General features: G+C 42.8%; 3 protein-coding genes across 3 annotated transcripts; 2 read left to right on the forward strand and 1 right to left on the reverse strand.

Annotated features, from left to right (window-relative positions):
- The first annotated feature begins 1,060 nt into the window (after nucleotides 1-1,060).
- LOC109277532 (cytochrome c oxidase subunit 6A1, mitochondrial) lies at nucleotides 1,061-2,901 on the forward strand. The gene is made up of 3 exons (XM_019467267.2): nucleotides 1,061-1,200; nucleotides 1,351-1,493; nucleotides 2,624-2,901. Exons 1-3 carry the CDS (start codon nucleotides 1,098-1,100, stop codon nucleotides 2,705-2,707), a joined length of 330 nt encoding a protein of 109 aa, XP_019322812.1. The 5' UTR covers nucleotides 1,061-1,097; the 3' UTR covers nucleotides 2,708-2,901.
- Nucleotides 2,902-4,424: 1,523 nt separating this feature from the next.
- Nucleotides 4,425-6,463, reverse strand: TRIAP1 (TP53 regulated inhibitor of apoptosis 1). Its single transcript, XM_019467270.2, has 2 exons — nucleotides 6,317-6,463; nucleotides 4,425-5,369 (listed from the first exon to the last, which is right to left on the reverse strand). The coding sequence occupies exons 1-2, from the start codon at nucleotides 6,461-6,463 to the stop codon at nucleotides 5,286-5,288; spliced, it is 231 nt and encodes a 76-aa protein (XP_019322815.1). The 3' UTR covers nucleotides 4,425-5,285.
- Nucleotides 6,464-6,542: 79 nt separating this feature from the next.
- On the forward strand, nucleotides 6,543-16,518 carry GATC (glutamyl-tRNA amidotransferase subunit C). The gene is made up of 4 exons (XM_019467265.2): nucleotides 6,543-6,643; nucleotides 6,738-6,910; nucleotides 13,013-13,116; nucleotides 15,082-16,518. Exons 1-4 carry the CDS (start codon nucleotides 6,563-6,565, stop codon nucleotides 15,132-15,134), a joined length of 411 nt encoding a protein of 136 aa, XP_019322810.1. The 5' UTR covers nucleotides 6,543-6,562; the 3' UTR covers nucleotides 15,135-16,518.
- The last annotated feature ends 164 nt before the right edge of the window (nucleotides 16,519-16,682 follow it).

Raw genomic sequence — 16,682 nt, forward strand, 5'->3', positions numbered from 1 at the left:
TCTCCAAGGGGCCTATGATCCAAAGGTTTACTTTCACTTTGTCTTAGTATCTTTTTCTGTTTTTTGTTTTGTTGTTGTTGTTTTTAAACCCCAAATTTATTCTCTCACAGTTCTGGAGGCTAGAAGTCCAAAATCAAGGTGTTAGCAGGGCCATGATCCCTTTGAACTGCCTCTATAGGGAAAAATCCATTCCATGTCTCTTCTAGCTTCTGGTGGTTGCCAGCTTCTCTTTTTTTGTGGCCACATGACTCCAATCTCTGCCTCAGTCTTCACACTGCCTTCTCCTCTATTATTGTTATTTTAACTTTTATTTTTAAAACTGCTTTTAGATGAGAAGGAAGAAAAAGGAAGGAAGAAGTGGGGGAAGGGGGTTGTAGAGACAAAACAGATGCCAATTTTTGTTTCCAGAGTTTCAAGGGAGAGAAGGCTAACATGACTAAAGAAGCCAAAATTAAGGATGTTGAGGCAGGATCAGAATCCAATCTTCTGGCACCAATTCCAGGGCTCCTTCTGGTTCCCGTTACTATTCATTCATTCATTCATTCATTCATTCACTCGTTCATTCAACAAATTTGTATTGAGCACCTGCTACGTTCCAGGTACCATGCCAGGCTCTGGGAATGCTGCTGTGGCAAACTCTGGCATCACAGAGTTCATATTCTAGTAGGGAAGACAGATAAAGTAATAATGATGACGACTATTATGTCAAGTGCGATTAAAAATGACGTCACAGGACGGGGAGGAATGGGGACGGCATTTGAGATGGGATGTTCTGAGCTCAGAACTTCCAGTTGCTGTCTACGGACTCCAACGAAGACAGCGCTCCCGGATGCCAGAGCGCGCTTCATAAACCTCTCCCACTTCGCCTCGCTTAGCCTCACCAGGGTGGGGACTGTCGGGAGAGGGGCGTGCACACGGAAGGGTCAGAGCGCATGCTCTCTCAAGATCGGTGGCCCTGAGGATTTTGATAGTACGCAGGCTCCTCCAGTTAAGGCGAGAAGGCTCCGCCCAATAGGTGTTTGCTTTTGAGGTTGTGGTCCCGCCCTCCGGCCCATTTTCTACTTCCGCTTCCGGCTCTGAGGCTGTGCAGGTCGAAAATGGCGGTGGCGGCTGCGTCCCGGTTTTCGCGGCTGCTAGGTCGGTCCGGGGCACAGCTGGGGCGGTCCATGTCGAGTGGCGCCCACGGCGAGGAGGGCTCAGGTACTGGAGTTGCGGTCGGCGTGGGGGGCCTCAGCCCCACTCGAGCGAGGCGGGGCCGGACTGTGACCTTGGCCTGGGGCCTTGGGGGAGGGGGGTGAGAACGGGGGCGGGCGCCACACCAGGCCTGAGCCGTCGTACCCCCTTCTGCAGCTCGCATGTGGAAGGCCCTCACCTACTTCGTAGCTCTTCCTGGCGTGGGAGTGAGCATGCTGAACGTCTTCCTGAAGTCGCATCACGGAGAGCACGAGAGACCCGAGTTCGTCGCCTACCCCCATCTCCGCATCAGGTCCAAGGTACGCTCTTGTAGGCTCTTCGAGTGTCCGTTCTCCTTTTATTATAAATGCCTAGTGCAGGTTCTTCATTCTCTAAAATCCTGTGTGCCTGGCGTGTACAACAATTTCTCATTTAATGCTCACAAATAAATTTGTATTTTCTCTGGTTTTATGTAAGGGTAACTGAGACTCGGGGGGGCCACATCTGTTTTTCTTCAAGGTCATACAAAAGTGCCCTTAAGTGTTCTTTTTTTTTTTTTTCTGATTCATCCCACCTCTGTTTTCTATACTGTTCCGAAACTGTGGGTTGTATAAGACTTGGAGGTTTGGGAATCTCCCTTACGGAGGCAAAGTCAGGAGGTGATTCACCTTTGTAGGACCTGGGCATTTGGCAGGGTACTAGCTGCATAATGAAGAGACTAACAGCTTCTCTTATTCTTATTTCTGCTAGTTATCTTCTCAACTGTTTTGTCCTTTGCTATTGATGTAGATGTCATCATTTGTTTTCCATTGTTTGTTGTAAATATTCTTAACAAAGGACCCTTCTGGCACTTTAATAACTGTTACATCACTTAGCCCAGGTAGGGCTGGCTTTATAGAAACTTAAGCTAGAGTCTTACATTCAGAATTTTTGAGTCTGAGCCCTACTCCCACCCGTGTACAGTAGAAGCCATATAGCAGGATTTCTCAACCTCAGTACTGTTGACATTTGGGGCTGGTTAGTTCTTGTTGGGGCAAGGGGCTATCCTATGAGACTTAGGATGTTTAACAGCATCCTTGACCTCTACCCACTAGATGCCCTACCCCAGATGTCTCCAGATATTGCCCAATGTCCCTGGAGGGGCAAAATCATCCAGGGTTGGAAACCATGCTTTTCAAAGGGAGCATGCAAAATAATTGAGGAAGGTAGGTTGCAGTTTCCAGTCCAGGGATTTGTTTTATATCTGGAATAAAGCCCAGAAGCCTGCATTTAAATAAGCATCTCCTCCCCCATACTCCTCTTCCATTCTGATACAGGTGATGTGATTCGTAAAGACAGCACTGATAGACTAGTTGCCAGGTATTGTCTGTCACATACCCTGTATCTTAAGCAGTTCATGGCAGTCTCAACTCTTCTCTGGAATTGCCTAATTGACATCTTCACTCCACAGCCCTTTCCCTGGGGAGATGGTAATCATACTCTATTCCATAACTCTCACGTGAATCCACTTCCGACCGGCTATGAAGATGAATAAAGAGAACCTGGACCATAACCCATTGGGGACCACGGCACTGGTTTGGACCATGACTCTGCACACGGACCAGAAAAGTATATGGGACCTTAAGCTCACCTTCCTTACTTGTATCAAATGATGACCAGTATACTGATCTTCCATCCCTTTGCTATGGCAGGAGATGGCTTAAATAAATAACTTAGATTGGTCCATGAGCTGGAGTTGCATTCTTTGGTGGTGTTTTTCCCTCGGAAATCAGCATTAATGTTATTTGTTTCTGCCGTGAAGGTTTATGGCCACCATTTATAGGCCTGTAGAAAGTGTTTATATCAGACGTGTCCTTGGTTTCTTATGCCTGGGGTGGGTAGAGCAAAGGGACCATGAATGGAGCTGATTTAAGAATTGAGATTGGGTCCTGACAGATTTTGGGTGGCAAAGATACTGAGTGGCCAGTAGAATACCTGCAATTAATATCTGAGAGCAGTATCTTTGATTCTCTAGAGAAAGTGCTTCCTGTGTCCTAGCCTTCTCTTGTCCCATTCCACCAGCATTTGTTGAAGAATACTCCTAATAGATAATTTTCTCCAAAGGTGTCAAGTTCTCATCTTGGGGTCATCTCTCAGCACCCTGAAGGCTGAAATGGTCAAACTTTTGGAGACATGAAGGCAGTATGACACATTTCTGCATATGCCATTGGCTTTATTTGTTTCTGGAATTAAAACCTTCCTATGGCACTAAGAATTAAGGAGAAACAATAGTAATAGTAACAAAGTCACCCTTAAAGAGCCATTCATTCTTCCTCAAAATTTAAAATCTTTGAAGTAGCTGAGATAGTTGGAGTCACTTTATGGGGAGGATGAAGTCAAAAAAGAATGAAGAACAATCAGAAAAAAATATTCCCTCAGTAGCAATTACAGTGGAAGAACATGGTTGGCTTGGAGCTGGTTTTATTCTTGAGGCTCAATCAGGTAGTAAAGAGCAAGAGGCTACCAGGTTTTGGTATTGCATAGTACACATAGTAAACTAGTACTGCAGAGGTGAGGCAAATGGAAACACAAGGCACGAAAGCCATTTACAGTAAGGAAGAAAAGGATCCCTGCTGTCTTTACCATTTTGTGATCTAACTGCAGCCTGTGCTTGTGCTTCCAAGTCACTATGGAACTGTTGTACTTGTGGCCAGTCTGAGGTCAGAACAGATGTACTTAACTTTGGCTTGCTGCCTGGCATCCCTCAACTGGGTTTCAATGATCTCTTCTAATCCTTGTATAATGGACTGTAACCAGTCAAAAATATAAATGTAGAATGTCTTGAAATGACATTAAGGACTGGCCATGTTAAATATGAAGTAGTCATTGGTAAATTGGAGAGGATAATAGAATTTTTGCCTTCTGTAAACTGTTTCATACTATATTGGGTATATATGTGTGAACCAAATTACTCAATATATGCAGTTTTGGTGATTACCTGACATTCCAAAGTGTGTAAGTGCTCACCTGATCCTGGCATTTTTTTTGTGCAGTTATAGAAGCATATTATTTGTGTAGCTTACTGTGGGAATAAACTTCAGAAATCAGTGAGATTTCTAATTGTTATAGCACACTATTTCACTTAGATAAATCTTCACTTTTCACCTTTAAGTTATAAAACAAAACTCTCCCTTAGTGTCTATATGGGATATGTGGGGTTACAGTGTAATAGCTGTTCCATAAAGTGCACTGAGTTCTCCAGGGGCAAATAATGAAACTAGATGTTACAATTTATTCCATCTTCATGATTACAGACATTCCAGGGCAGGGTGGATACATGAGGCAAATAAAGCAAACTCTTTAACCTTTTAACCAGATGCAGCATTTTGGCAGTTTTAAGATAATACGGGTTGGCTTAATTGACTTGGGTTGAAAACTGGCAACAGCAGATCTTTGCAATTTAGGTTGTTCCTCCATAGTTACTCCATGAATCTTAATTCCTAAACTACACTGTGAGCTCTGAAATGGTTTTTACTGCAATATTCTTCAAGCTTTCACATCTTAATCTGAAATCTGACACCTCTTCTTAAGGCAGGGAACTCTGTTAAAGCTGTTTTCCTGTTGGCTAACCCAGTCCACCAGCAATCTTAACAGTTCTATAGAAATAAAGCCATGCTCCCAAGCATTGATTAAAACTTGTGCTGGGATCCCTTTTCCAGAGCATTAGCTCCCTGAGAGAAGAGATCCTAACCAATCGCTTCCATGAATAATCCCAGTACAATGTACCTCATGTCCTTCAGAGCAAAACTTAAGAGGTTAGGCAACCCTGATCATCCTGACAAGCCTATCAGTGTTCACATACAAAGGATACTTAAAGCTTATCCCAGATCATAATCCTAAGAAATCATTCAGTTTTAGCACATGGAGTTCCTGCAAGATGCCAGAGTAAGAAATCCTCTCAAAGCAAAGAGTGATGGTTCATCCTCTTATACAATTGAGAGGAAATTAAGGAGGAAAGAAAACTCCCTCCTAAACTCATCAAATCGATGGCTATTTTAACAGCCTTAACTGACGAAATCCAGTGTCCTCTATTTCCTGATTCGAGGAGTCCATTTTCAAGGAGACTGTCAAGGTCAAGAAGAGCTTTCAGGCTTTTCTTTGCCATGGCCCATGAATTCCAGTCCTTCAATGGGGATCTCCTTCTCCTTTATTGCTTTCTGATGGAAGGAAAAACACATGAAACAGATCTATATGAAGCTTGAGGACCAAACTTTGTAAATACGATGGCACAAAACTAATAAATCAGATTGGACAAAAACAAAAAAAAACCATGATTCAAGACCTGTACTTTTTAAAACCTGAGTACCATTACGAAGAAATTAAATGTAAGACCAGAGACAGATTGGAAAGGTGGTGTGAGGAATCGTCAAAATTCAAACGTGGAATTTAAACAGTTATCTCCCCTCTACTGTGATGGCCACAAACTCAAATCTGCGTTCCAGGACTTATTGGCTATGTGACCTTAAGGAAGCCTCACTTTCCCATCTGTAAACAGGACAAAGATAGCAACTTGGAATTACCCTGTGGACGTTTTAAATTAACTGGGAGTGCTGTGCTCAGTGCTGTGCTTACAATCTAATTCATTGAACTGGAATGAACATTTCCTAGCTGGCTGGCAGTTCAGAAATCAAACAGGCCAATGAAGGAATTAGAACAACAAAATCAGTCCAGAGACTGACGTCTAACAGGCCAGAGATACTTAACACCGCGCTTCCCCCTCCAAAGTAATAGTGGAATAGTGCACTACCGCAAAAATCAGGGAAACGATTCTGGTGAACTTGCACTGATCGCTTCCTGTTTGGCGGCGTAAGTGTTCCATGTACAAAATAAGAACTATGCCCACTTTGCAAGTTTAGGATGAGGACCAAATGAACCAAAGGGTGCTACTGTGCTCCGTAAGATGTAAAGCACTGCAAAAATATTTAACTTTGTCATTCAGAGAGATACCAGGCAGCCTGGTAGTGATGATGGGAAGACAGCTCCTGCCACTGCCCTCACTGCGGCTTTTCTTCACCCTCCCAATTCCAACTCCCGCAAGATACTACGCGTGTGGCCCGGGACACGGCAGGGAGGACGAGAGGGCCCTGGCCAACTGAGCGCTCACCTGAACACACTGCTGGTAGCGCTTGAAGAGGTCGGTGCACGGGTCCCCGGAGCCGTCCCCCTTGAGGAACTTCTCGGCAAACCAGCGATTAAAGCACTGGTCGTACTCGCGCTTCATGTCAGTGCAGGCCTCCCCTACGCTGTTCATGGCGGCGGCGGCAGCAGTGGCGGCGCGCTCTGATGTCGTCACTCTTAAGCGCGTCGCTCGACTTTACGTGTGGACGCATTACGGCGGCCGAGGAGAGAAATGTGGGCGCGGGCGGTGTTGCTGGGCCATCGGTCCTGGATGGGCCGGCACCGGGGCTTCACCTCCAAGACGGATCCTCAGGTAAAGGCCGGGGGTGTCTAGGCGGGTGGTGAAGCAGGTCGGGACACGGAGCAGGTCCCACCCATGACCCCCATTCTCCGCCTCATCCGCCCAGGGTAGTGGCCGTGTCACGGCTGAGGTGATCGAGCACCTGGAGCGTCTAGCGCTTGTGGACTTCGGCAGCCAAGAGGCCGTGGCACGACTGGAGAAAGCCATCGCCTTTGCCGACCGGCTCCGCGCCGTGGACACGGACGGGGTGGAGCCCATGGAATCAGTATTGGAGGACAGGTAAACACTCGAGGCCGCGTACCCCGAAGCCTTCCTTGTCTGTTGCGCCTTCGCAGCCATTTGAGGTGGCGATTAGTGTGTCCTTTCACGGAAGGGAAAAAGGCCTTAAGCGAGGTGCAAGAACTTTCCCACGGTCACCCCGCGGGGTAAGTGGTTTCATTCCTTCCCTTGTTCGTTATGGATCCTATCGCTCGTTTAAAATCCTCCAGGCCTCCCAGTGTAACAAGAACAGTGTTCGAATTGATAACCACCTTCAAGGCCCTACTTGGACATACTGCTCTACTCCAGCTATATTACCTTTCTTACTATTCCTCCAACATTACAAATTCGTTCCTTGTGTAGGATCTTTGCGTTTGCTGTTATCTTTTTCTTGGATAGCCTGTCTCCTTGGCATCTCTCCTCTGTAAGTCCTCTCCTTCTCCAAATGTCCTCTCCCTTTCCAATCACTGACTTCCTTGTTGGATTTTCTTCTCTTTCTTATTTTTGTTGATCTGTCCCTTGTTAATAGAATGTGAGCTCATATTTGACTTGCTTACTTATTGGATCCCTGTCTCAAAATATGTCCTGTACATATTTTCTGGCCTAGTGATCCCTATGGACATATCTGTAAAAGTGCATCCAGTGTTCAGGGTGTCCAGATCTGTTTATAATACAAAACAACAACAACAACAAAAGCCAAGAAGAGGCCCCTGGCTGGCTCAATCGGTAGAGTATATGACTCTTGATCTCTGGGGTCGTCAGTTCCAGCCCTATGCTGGGGGTAGAGTTTACTTAAAATAGATAAATGAATTTTTAAAAAATGTGAGGAGTTCTTGGGTAGCTCAGTTGTTTGGGCATCCGACTTCATCTCAGGTCATGATCTTGTAGTTCATGAGTTCAAGCCCCACACTGGGTTCTCTGCTGTCAGCACAGAGCCCACTTCAGATCCTCTGTCTCCCTTTCTCTCTGCCCCTCCCCCCCTCTCAAAAATAAACATTTTTTAAAAAGTATAAGTTTTTTTTAAGTTCAAGAAACAAAAAGACAGTCTCTAAGTGTACTTCATGGCTAAATACATCATCATACAATGGAATATTTGACAGTGAAACAGCTATATATACTGACATGGAAAGGTCCCAAGATAGATTTAATAAAAAAGGCAAAATTCAGAACATTGTGTTTGGGATTATCAATACTTTAATGTGTAATCTATTTGGTATGTTCTGGTATATGCATTAAGTCATGTTTTGTTCCCTCAAAGAGCATGCAAGAAACTTAACAATGATTAGTTTTAAAGAAGGTGGAAATGCAGAGGGAAGTTTTAACTTTTCATTTTATACTGAGGGCCAGGACGTTTACAAATGCATAAAGAAATGGGATAATAACACAAATAGTGAGGTAGTATAGTGTAATGCAATACAGGGGCAGGTCTTTGACAAAGTAGTTTTTATGATATAAAAGGGTGCAGCCTCTCTCCACTTCTACCAGTTGTTACCAAATCTCAATATATTTTAAAGATTTAAAAATACATTTAAAAGAAACTGCTCTTTTTTGAAAAGCAGACTTGTTTTGCTGTTTGGGACTACAGTTTCTTGGGAAGGGTGGGTATGTAGCTCATAAAAAGCAGGGAAGTCTACAGTTCTGCCCTCCCCACCCCCCTTTTTTAAGTTTATTTATTTTAAGGGAGAGAGAGAGAATCCCAAGGAGGCTCCGCACTGTCAACACAGAGCCCAACAAAAGGCTTGAACTCATGAGCCATGAGATCATGACCTGAGCCAAAACCACGAGTCGGACCCTTAACTGACTGAGCCACCCAGGTGTCCCTGTCTTACCCTTTTCTTGATGTGATTAAAAAAAATACATTCCTAGTATAGGTGAGAGCAAAAAATGATTAGCTGCCATTAGTGCCAATAGAGAGAGACAGACCTTTTTGTAACCATAACCTCTGTGTAAAGTGCTTGCTAGGCTCCTGTTTTCTCCTCCCACCTTTGTTTCTTTCACATCCTTTCTCTTATTTTGTCATCTGATGATCAGGTCTACAGAAGTCAAACAATTTGCCCAAAATTACATAACACTTCAAAATAGAAATCTGATGTCATTCTCTTACCCAAGATTTCAGGCTCTCCAGTGTTCTTTAGGATAAAGACAAAGCTTCACCAGAGCCTACAATGCATCATTTAACCTAGCCCCTGCCTACCTCCAGACAGGGCTGTCACCTTCAGTTCCTTGAGCTCTCCATTCTTTTTCCTTCTTGGAATTCTGGGCCCTTGCCTTTATCCTTACCTCATCCCTCCTATGACTTTCTTTTGCTTAACTTCATTTCCTTTCTTCTTCAGATTTCAACTGCCTCTTCCTCAGGGAGCTTTTTCATTTTTCTCTATCAAGTCAGGTTCCCTTTCAGCACCTCTCATGGTATTCAGTACAGCTATAATTTTACATGTGTTTATACATCCGTTTGAGTAATATTTACTTACTTTAATCTCTACACCCAACATAGGATTTGAACTCATGACACTGAGATCAAGAGTCACGTGCTCTACCAACTGGTCCAGTCAGACACCCGTATTTGTAATATTTCATTCTCTGCCCCTCTCCTATTGCTTATCCATGTTCCAGGGAGCTTATCTATTATTGCTCATCATACTCTCAGTGTCTAGCACCAAGCACTCAGTAAATATTTGTTGAATGTTCTTTATTAGTATCTTTAGGAAAGGAGCAAATAGAAGAACAAAGAGGAGTCAGAATTTCCCCAATCATCTAAAGGGGAGCTATAGAGAAGTGCAACTATTACTCAGGGAAGAATTGTGAAAAGGGGATTTGGATCTGGTAGGTGGAATAGTGACCTGGTATTCAGTGGTCTGCAGTCTTGCCATAACCTTGGAAACCAGTTTGGGTTTGTGATTCCATTTTAGAGATGTAGCACTTGTAAGACTTTCATGTTTTTGAACATACTGCCTCACTGATGTTTGAAATGGAACCCAGTTAAGGCAAGTATTAAACCATTTTAGGCCACAGTAGGTGTAAAAGCACTGAGGCTATTAGGAATCTCTTGGCACATTAATACCTTACCCGATCATTCGGATTGAGCTAAAAAGCATTAGCACGCTTACATGCCAGGTGCCAAGATTTTTTATGTGTTATCTCAGTTGTCACATACAAACCTGGAAGGTAAATACTAGTATATGCTTTATAGATGAAGAAACCAAGGCTCAGAAAGCTTATGTAATATGCCCCAGAGTTTCACAGGTTTAGTAAGAGAATCCAGGACTTGGAACTCAGAGCCTCAGCTCTCAAATACTGTTCTAGATATGCCGTCTAGGGGCGCCTGGGTGGCTCAGTCAGTTAAGCAGCCGACTTCAGCTCAGGTCATGATCTTTCAGTCTGTGAGTTCGAGCCCCACGTCGGACTCTGGTGCTGACAGCTCAGAGCCTGGAGCCTGTTTCAGATTCTGTGTCTCCCTCTCTCTGACCCTCCCCCATTCATGCTCGGTCTCTGTCTCAAAAATAAATAAACGTTAAAAAAAAATTAAAAAAAAAATAGATATGCCATCTAAAGTCAGCCTCTAGAACCTTAATTCTCTCTTATCTCAAGAGGGACTCAGATGATGACAGCTCTGACTGCAGCCAAATACTTCAGTACTTAGGCTGTCCCTCAGAGTCTTATTCGAACGGAAAATTCTTAGCCAAATTGATTAACTCTCATTCCAGTCTGCATCAAATTAGAAATTGATTAGGCAGGAAGGAAAAGGCTTATTATAGATGGAAATAGAGTGATGCCCAGAAAAATGACTTGTGGCAGCCCAACACCAGCAGCAGAACTCTTATCTGGTCAGTCCAAGGGCCGATAGAGGTACTTCTTCCTTAGTGCTGCCATAGTGCTTTCCATTAAACTGCTTTTTATTAGCATCTTCGTTACTGGTTAATGTGCCATGTCTATAAACTTTAGAGGGCAAGGATTTCTAGTTCACAGAAGCCTTTCTCAACCAGGATTTTTCATCTGAACCAGAACGCATAAAGATTCAAGTGGCCTTTTTTCAGTGCTTCCAAGGAGTACATAATTCATACTAGCCCAGAGACATAGTTGATTTATTATCACATTGGGTGCCCTATAGCATTTGGGCTTAATCCTCTTGTCAAACCCTGAGAAATGAGGTCAGGTAGACATTTAGTCAATCAGTAATTTAGAGGCACCTAAAAATTTCATTGGGTCCCATTTGGATTTTGTGTGTGATTCTGAGATCAAGAAAAGTTAGGTGACTTGCCAAGTGAACTACTGAGGTGCCACCCTCACAGAGACCCTGGTTTCAGTAGTCTAGGATTATGGAAATAGGAAGGTGTGGATTTCTTCTGGAAACAACTCCATCATAATCAGTATTTAGGTAAAAATGTGTATTTAAAGGAGTGAATTTTTTCTGGAAACATCACTTACATAGGAAACTGGATTACCAAATGAGTGAATAAATCCACTGCTATTACATCTACTGTGGGGAAGCAGTAGCTTTTCACCACCTGTTGGTGGTACCAGAGGCTTACTTCATCAGACTCTTCAAGTGCCCCGGGACAATTCAGTCTTCAGTCTGTAGGGACTAGGCAGGCAATGCATGATTACAGCAGGTTAAGTGCATAGGTGTACTGAGTAGTGGGGACTGAGGTGTGCCTGTGTGCACTAACTCTTTCTGAAAGGAGCAGGTGCTATTCGGCACCCACCTCTTACCGTGGTGAAAATGCAGGCCCAGCATTATCAGATCTTCTTTAATATTTAATCTTCCCAGCAATTCTATGAAGTATTCCACAAATAAGGAAACAGGTACATGGAGAGGGTTAAGTAACTTGCCCATGTGCCATGTGTGGCACTAAGATTTGAATTCAGCTGACTCAGGAGCCCTGAGTCATTTTGTTCTACCACCCAACAGAAATATAAACTCCAGAGGGTCCAGTGGTTACCTTTACAGATAATTTTTATTTTGTTCTCCAAGTTTTCTTAAGCCCCTGTATGGTTTGAAAAAAAAAAATCAAGTGCAACCTTCATTTTTCTGGCAAGAGAGTGAAGGTCTGGAAAGATCATTCTTATTCAAGGCCACACAGTTAAGATAGTGCCAGATCCTGGAACAGACTCCAGCTCTGTCCCGTCCATACCATGTTTATTGTGTCTAGCCCTAGGGTAAGTGCCACAAAAGAAACAGAACTAGGCCTTTCCTAGAAGAACCTTATCATGACAACTCGGCCCTCTGCAGCCTTTGCCTGGATGTTCATGTAATGTCCTTGCCCTTTTGTCCTGTTAGGCTTAGCCCTCAGTCTATGTCTGGCTCTAAGTGGAACGAGTTTGCCTGCTCCCCTATCAGTGATTGAGCAGAGAGACTGCTTATTTTTCAGCTCAAGTATCTAGAAGCAGACTCAGACTATATTTTGCCATGCACTTGTAAACCTTCAAACGGCAGTGAAGCCCCAGTTTGGTTTCACTAGCTTGCCATTTGGATACTTTAATGAAGCCATGAGGCCCAGAGAACAGTGGGAGATTCTTGAGCTATGTAAGGGCAGATACTTTCATATTCATAAAGGTGGCTACAGTGAAAAAACAACTCATCTTATGGGTACAAGGGGTACAGAACTGTGCTCAGACTCCATCCTGTCACTTAGGAGCTAATATCCTTAAACCACTAATAACCACTCTTGAGCAAGTTTCTTCACCTGCCTGGAAGCCCATTTCCCATCCCAACAATCCAGTGGTTTCTTGCCCATCCTTTAGCAGTGACATCACCTATTCTGAATGTCTGTTCCTCACCCAGGCTAGATTAGGTGCCCCTTTCTATTCCCTTGGCAAGCCTTGCTTACCTGTTAGATTTAACACATTTTATTGTAATTGCCTTACCTGTCTTCACCAAAAGCAACTTACCCATGGTTGAACATATCAGTCCTGAGGAATAATTATCACTTACCTCACTGAGTAGTTGAGAGAATCTATCAACTGCAGATTGTTATTTGGTCTACTGTTGACAAGTCCTCTATCTTTGAACAGTAACCACAACTCAAGAATATGCTGCTCCATTTTTTCCATTCTTGACCCTCTCCACCCATGCTCTAGAAGCCTATTCTCTGAGAAGGTAACCTTGAGCTTCTGGTTTTGTAGATGTCTGTACTTGAGATCTGACAATGTGGTAGAAGGCAACTGTGTTGAAGAACTACTACAAAATGCCCATCGAGTTGTGGAGGAGTATTTTGTGGCTCCCCCAGGTACGTTTTGCCCCAAGTGGTTTAACTGTCCCTCAGTGAACTAAGAACATAGTGGTAGCTGTGAGGCCCAAATTTTGCTACATGAAAGTATTTTGAGAAGTATAAAGTAGGAACTAGGTGAAGGTGGTCAAAAGGTACAAACTTCACTGTAGAACAGAATGACTATAGTTTACAGTACTGTACTCTGTATTTGAAAGTTGCTAGAGAGTAGATCTTAAAAGTTCTCACCACAAGAAAAAAATCAGAACTATGTGAGATATTAACTAATCTTGTGGTAATCATTCTGCAGTATATACATATATTAAATCATTGTGTTGTACACCTTAAACTTACACAGTGTTATGTCAATTATTTCTCAATAAAACTGGAACTAATGAAAAAAACCCGTATTTATTAATAGTGAAAAAAAAAAAGCATAAATCAAATACAGGTGGTGGCATTAAGGTGGCAGTAGAGTCCAGGGGTCATGTTTCCTTCTAGGGACCAGTCTGTAATAGGAATGAACAAAACAGCCCTGTGGCGGGGAGAGGTGTATACAGTGGCACATCTGGAGCTCAAGCTCTGCCTAAAAGGGCATTCACTGCTCCTCATTCAGTGCCAGGCAGTAATGTGAGCCCATATTCACAGAGAACCCAGACATCTGGCATTTTCGTTGGGGCACCGGGGGTTATTTCCCAAATTTTAAGTACGGGAGCTAATTCAAAGATTTAAAAAACAAACAAACAAACAAACAAAAAAAAAAACACATAAAACATACCTGCAAGCCAGATGCATCCTGGGAGCCATCAGTTTGCAACCCTGGTGTTGAGATTTGCATCTTTAAAATTTGCTGTGACTATTATAAATGAAAACTTAAAAATAACTCTGGGCCAATAATAAAATCCAGAATCCTGGGTGGGTTGAACTTTTTAGCTCCTCTACAGATGGGTGGGTCTTCAGAATGCAGAACTGCCGCACCCATCTGGACATGTGGGAATGTGAGCTTGAGCACTCAGGTAGATGGTTTTCCAAATGCCAGCTTCAGTCAGGAGATCACCTCAGAGGAGAACCATTCTAAGTAGTCTCAGAGACAAACATCAGTCCCCCAGTGCAAGGATTACCTCTTTGATCAAGACTAGTCAGTCGAGACCAGTCAGTTAAAGGAAAGCGCTGCTTGAAGCCAGTATGGGAAAGAAAGCTTAAAAACTTGTGGGCTTGGGCTTGGAGTGCCTGGCTGGCTCAGTTAGTAGAGCATGTGGTTTTGTTTTTTTTTTTTTTTTTTTTTTTTTTTGAGAGGGAGAGTATCTTAAGCAGGCTCCACGCCCAGTGTGGAGCCCAACATAGGGCCTGATCTCATGACCATGAGATCATGACCTGAGCCAAAATTAAGAGTTGGACACTCAACTGACTGAGCCACTCAGGCACCCTGAGCACATGTGACTCTTGATCTCAGGGTCTTGAATTCAAACCTCTCATCCAGCGCGGAGCCTACTTAAAAATAATAAAAATTAAAAAAAAAAAAAAAAAAAAGGTGTGGGCTCAACTCTTAATCAGGCCCCTGGTTCACTAAACTACCTCAGATTAACTGTGAAGAGAAAAAAGATTTTATAATTTATCTCAGAGCCTGATAGTTGTCACTATTTTAACAGACATAGCCATTGATCACATATGTTATTTCTCAAATAGAACTTTGTGTCAGACTTTGCTTTTTGGGAAAGTGAATTTACAATTATTAATGTCCTTCCTTCCACTCCTGTGTGCATATTAACTGGCTAACCTGTCTCTGCTCCTTATTGAAAAGTGTGCATTTATTAGGATTCACTTGTAACTGTTATTCTTTCAGACACTCAGAAATAACAGGGTAGTAGCTACACTTATTTGCATTGCTTACTTTTCGTGACAAACCAAGTGATAAGTTAGCTCAGTTGAGTCAGTTGGGAAACAGGCTCAGCTATAACATCCTTTTTTGTTATTGTTTTCAAACAGGTAATATCTCTTTGCCAAAGCAGGATGAACAACAGCCCTTTTCACACAACTGACTAGCTATTCGTGGAGGCCCAAAGATAGTATTTTGTTACCACGAACACAAATATTTCCACTTTCTTCGGTTACCTGAAAAAAACTGATGTTTAAGTGATTTTTAGTAACTAACTCTCTGAAGACAACATTGGGAGTTACCTAGCCAAAACAAGGCAATGAGTTCCTGCTTCTACTGGAAGTAAAAGGTACTGTCACTTTCTGAGGAAATGAATCAACTATTTATTCACACAGTGTTCAGTATAGGTTATTCTCCTTTATCTCCTCCCAAAACGGTGGTCTACCAAGCTGTACGTAAATCGGTTTTTCTATTTACGTAACTATTAGACAGTGTATCTGATCGCTATATGACAACCTGTGTTGTACTTTTCAGTTGCTGTTTCTGTCATCTAAGAAACTTTGTATCTTTACCAAACAAACTCAGATTTGTTCCTGGGTACTCCCTTTATTCAGAGCAGAAGGCTAACTTTCTCCTAATGTCTGAAGAGTGTTCAAAGTAGACTCTACAGCTTGGGAGCTCCTAACCTACAATCATCCACCATCCCACAAAGTCATTACACTCAAAATGGATACTAGCCATAGCTATAGTTTTTCTGAAAAGAACTTACAATAAAAATAGCCCTGGAATAGCTAACAGTACTATATCGAACACTAAAAATTTGCTAAGAGGGTAGATACTATATTAAATGTTCTTACCACAAATAAATCTTAAAGAAGTAGGGAGGAGACTTGGGGAGGTGATGGATATGGTTATAGCTTTGACAGGGTGATCGGTATACACTTAACCCCAAACTCATTGATTCGTATACATTAAATAAGTACAGCCTTTTACATATCAATCATAGTTCAATAAAGTGGCTTTTTAACAAAAAGACCCAGGTCTGGAACAAAATAGCCTCCCTGTCCCCACCACGATTACTGAATCGAGTAGAATCCAAGATACTGGAGTTTTTTGATTTTGTGTTTTAAGAAGGCTCAGATACCAAAGTTAAGTAAAACAGATTGAGGGGTAAAAGTGATAGAAGCAAAAATTAAAGAGATTTTTTCCCCCCTCCAAACCGCCAGAGTTGGTTTTAAGAATTTTCCAGTGATCTTTATGCTGCTTCCAACTTTAAAAGGTCTGTTTTATTCTTCTCATTCCTTTGCCCTATCTTAAATGCTCCTTTTTTCTTTAAAGTGGCTTCATTTAGGGGCACCTAAGTGGCTCAGTTGGCTAAGCATCCGATTCTTGGTTTCGGCTCAGGTCGTGATCTCACAGCTTTGTGGTTCAAGCCCCGCATCGGGCTCTGCACTGGCAGCACAGAGCCTGCTTGGGATTCTCTCTCCCTCTTCCACTCACGCTGTGTGCCTCTCTCTCAAAATAAATAAACTTAAAAAAAATTTTTTTTAAATAATAAAGCACCTTCATTTATAAACTTGGCCTTCAATTATAAGCCTGAACCAACTCTTGGGATTGAAATTTTCAAAACCACCATCATAGCAACTATCTTTGTCCCCAAATAAAGTTATCCACTCCTGCTCCTTACCAACTGGGTGCAGCTGCCACTACA

Source organism: Panthera pardus, unplaced genomic scaffold (genome assembly GCF_024362965.1).
Source record: "Panthera pardus isolate Hobbes unplaced genomic scaffold, ASM2436296v1 HiC_scaffold_15, whole genome shotgun sequence".
Lineage (NCBI taxonomy): Eukaryota > Metazoa > Chordata > Mammalia > Carnivora > Felidae > Panthera > Panthera pardus.

Excerpts from the sequence above, each read along its gene's own strand:
- GATC (XM_019467265.2), top strand. The coding sequence starts at position 6,563 with ATGTGGGCGCGGGCGGTGTTGCTGGGCCATCGGTCCTGGATGGGCCGG. Across the intron at positions 6,911-13,012 it reads GAATCAGTATTGGAGGACAG|ATGTCTGTACTTGAGATCTG; the intron begins GTAAACACTCGA and ends CTGGTTTTGTAG. Across the intron at positions 13,117-15,081 it reads GTATTTTGTGGCTCCCCCAG|GTAATATCTCTTTGCCAAAG; the intron begins GTACGTTTTGCC and ends GTTTTCAAACAG.
- TRIAP1 (XM_019467270.2), bottom strand. The coding sequence starts at position 6,463 with ATGAACAGCGTAGGGGAGGCCTGCACTGACATGAAGCGCGAGTACGAC. Across the intron at positions 5,370-6,316 it reads GCTACCAGCAGTGTGTTCAG|AAAGCAATAAAGGAGAAGGA; the intron begins GTGAGCGCTCAG and ends TCCTTCCATCAG.
- LOC109277532 (XM_019467267.2), top strand. The coding sequence starts at position 1,098 with ATGGCGGTGGCGGCTGCGTCCCGGTTTTCGCGGCTGCTAGGTCGGTCC. Across the intron at positions 1,201-1,350 it reads CCACGGCGAGGAGGGCTCAG|CTCGCATGTGGAAGGCCCTC; the intron begins GTACTGGAGTTG and ends CCCCTTCTGCAG. Across the intron at positions 1,494-2,623 it reads ATCTCCGCATCAGGTCCAAG|CCCTTTCCCTGGGGAGATGG; the intron begins GTACGCTCTTGT and ends TTCACTCCACAG.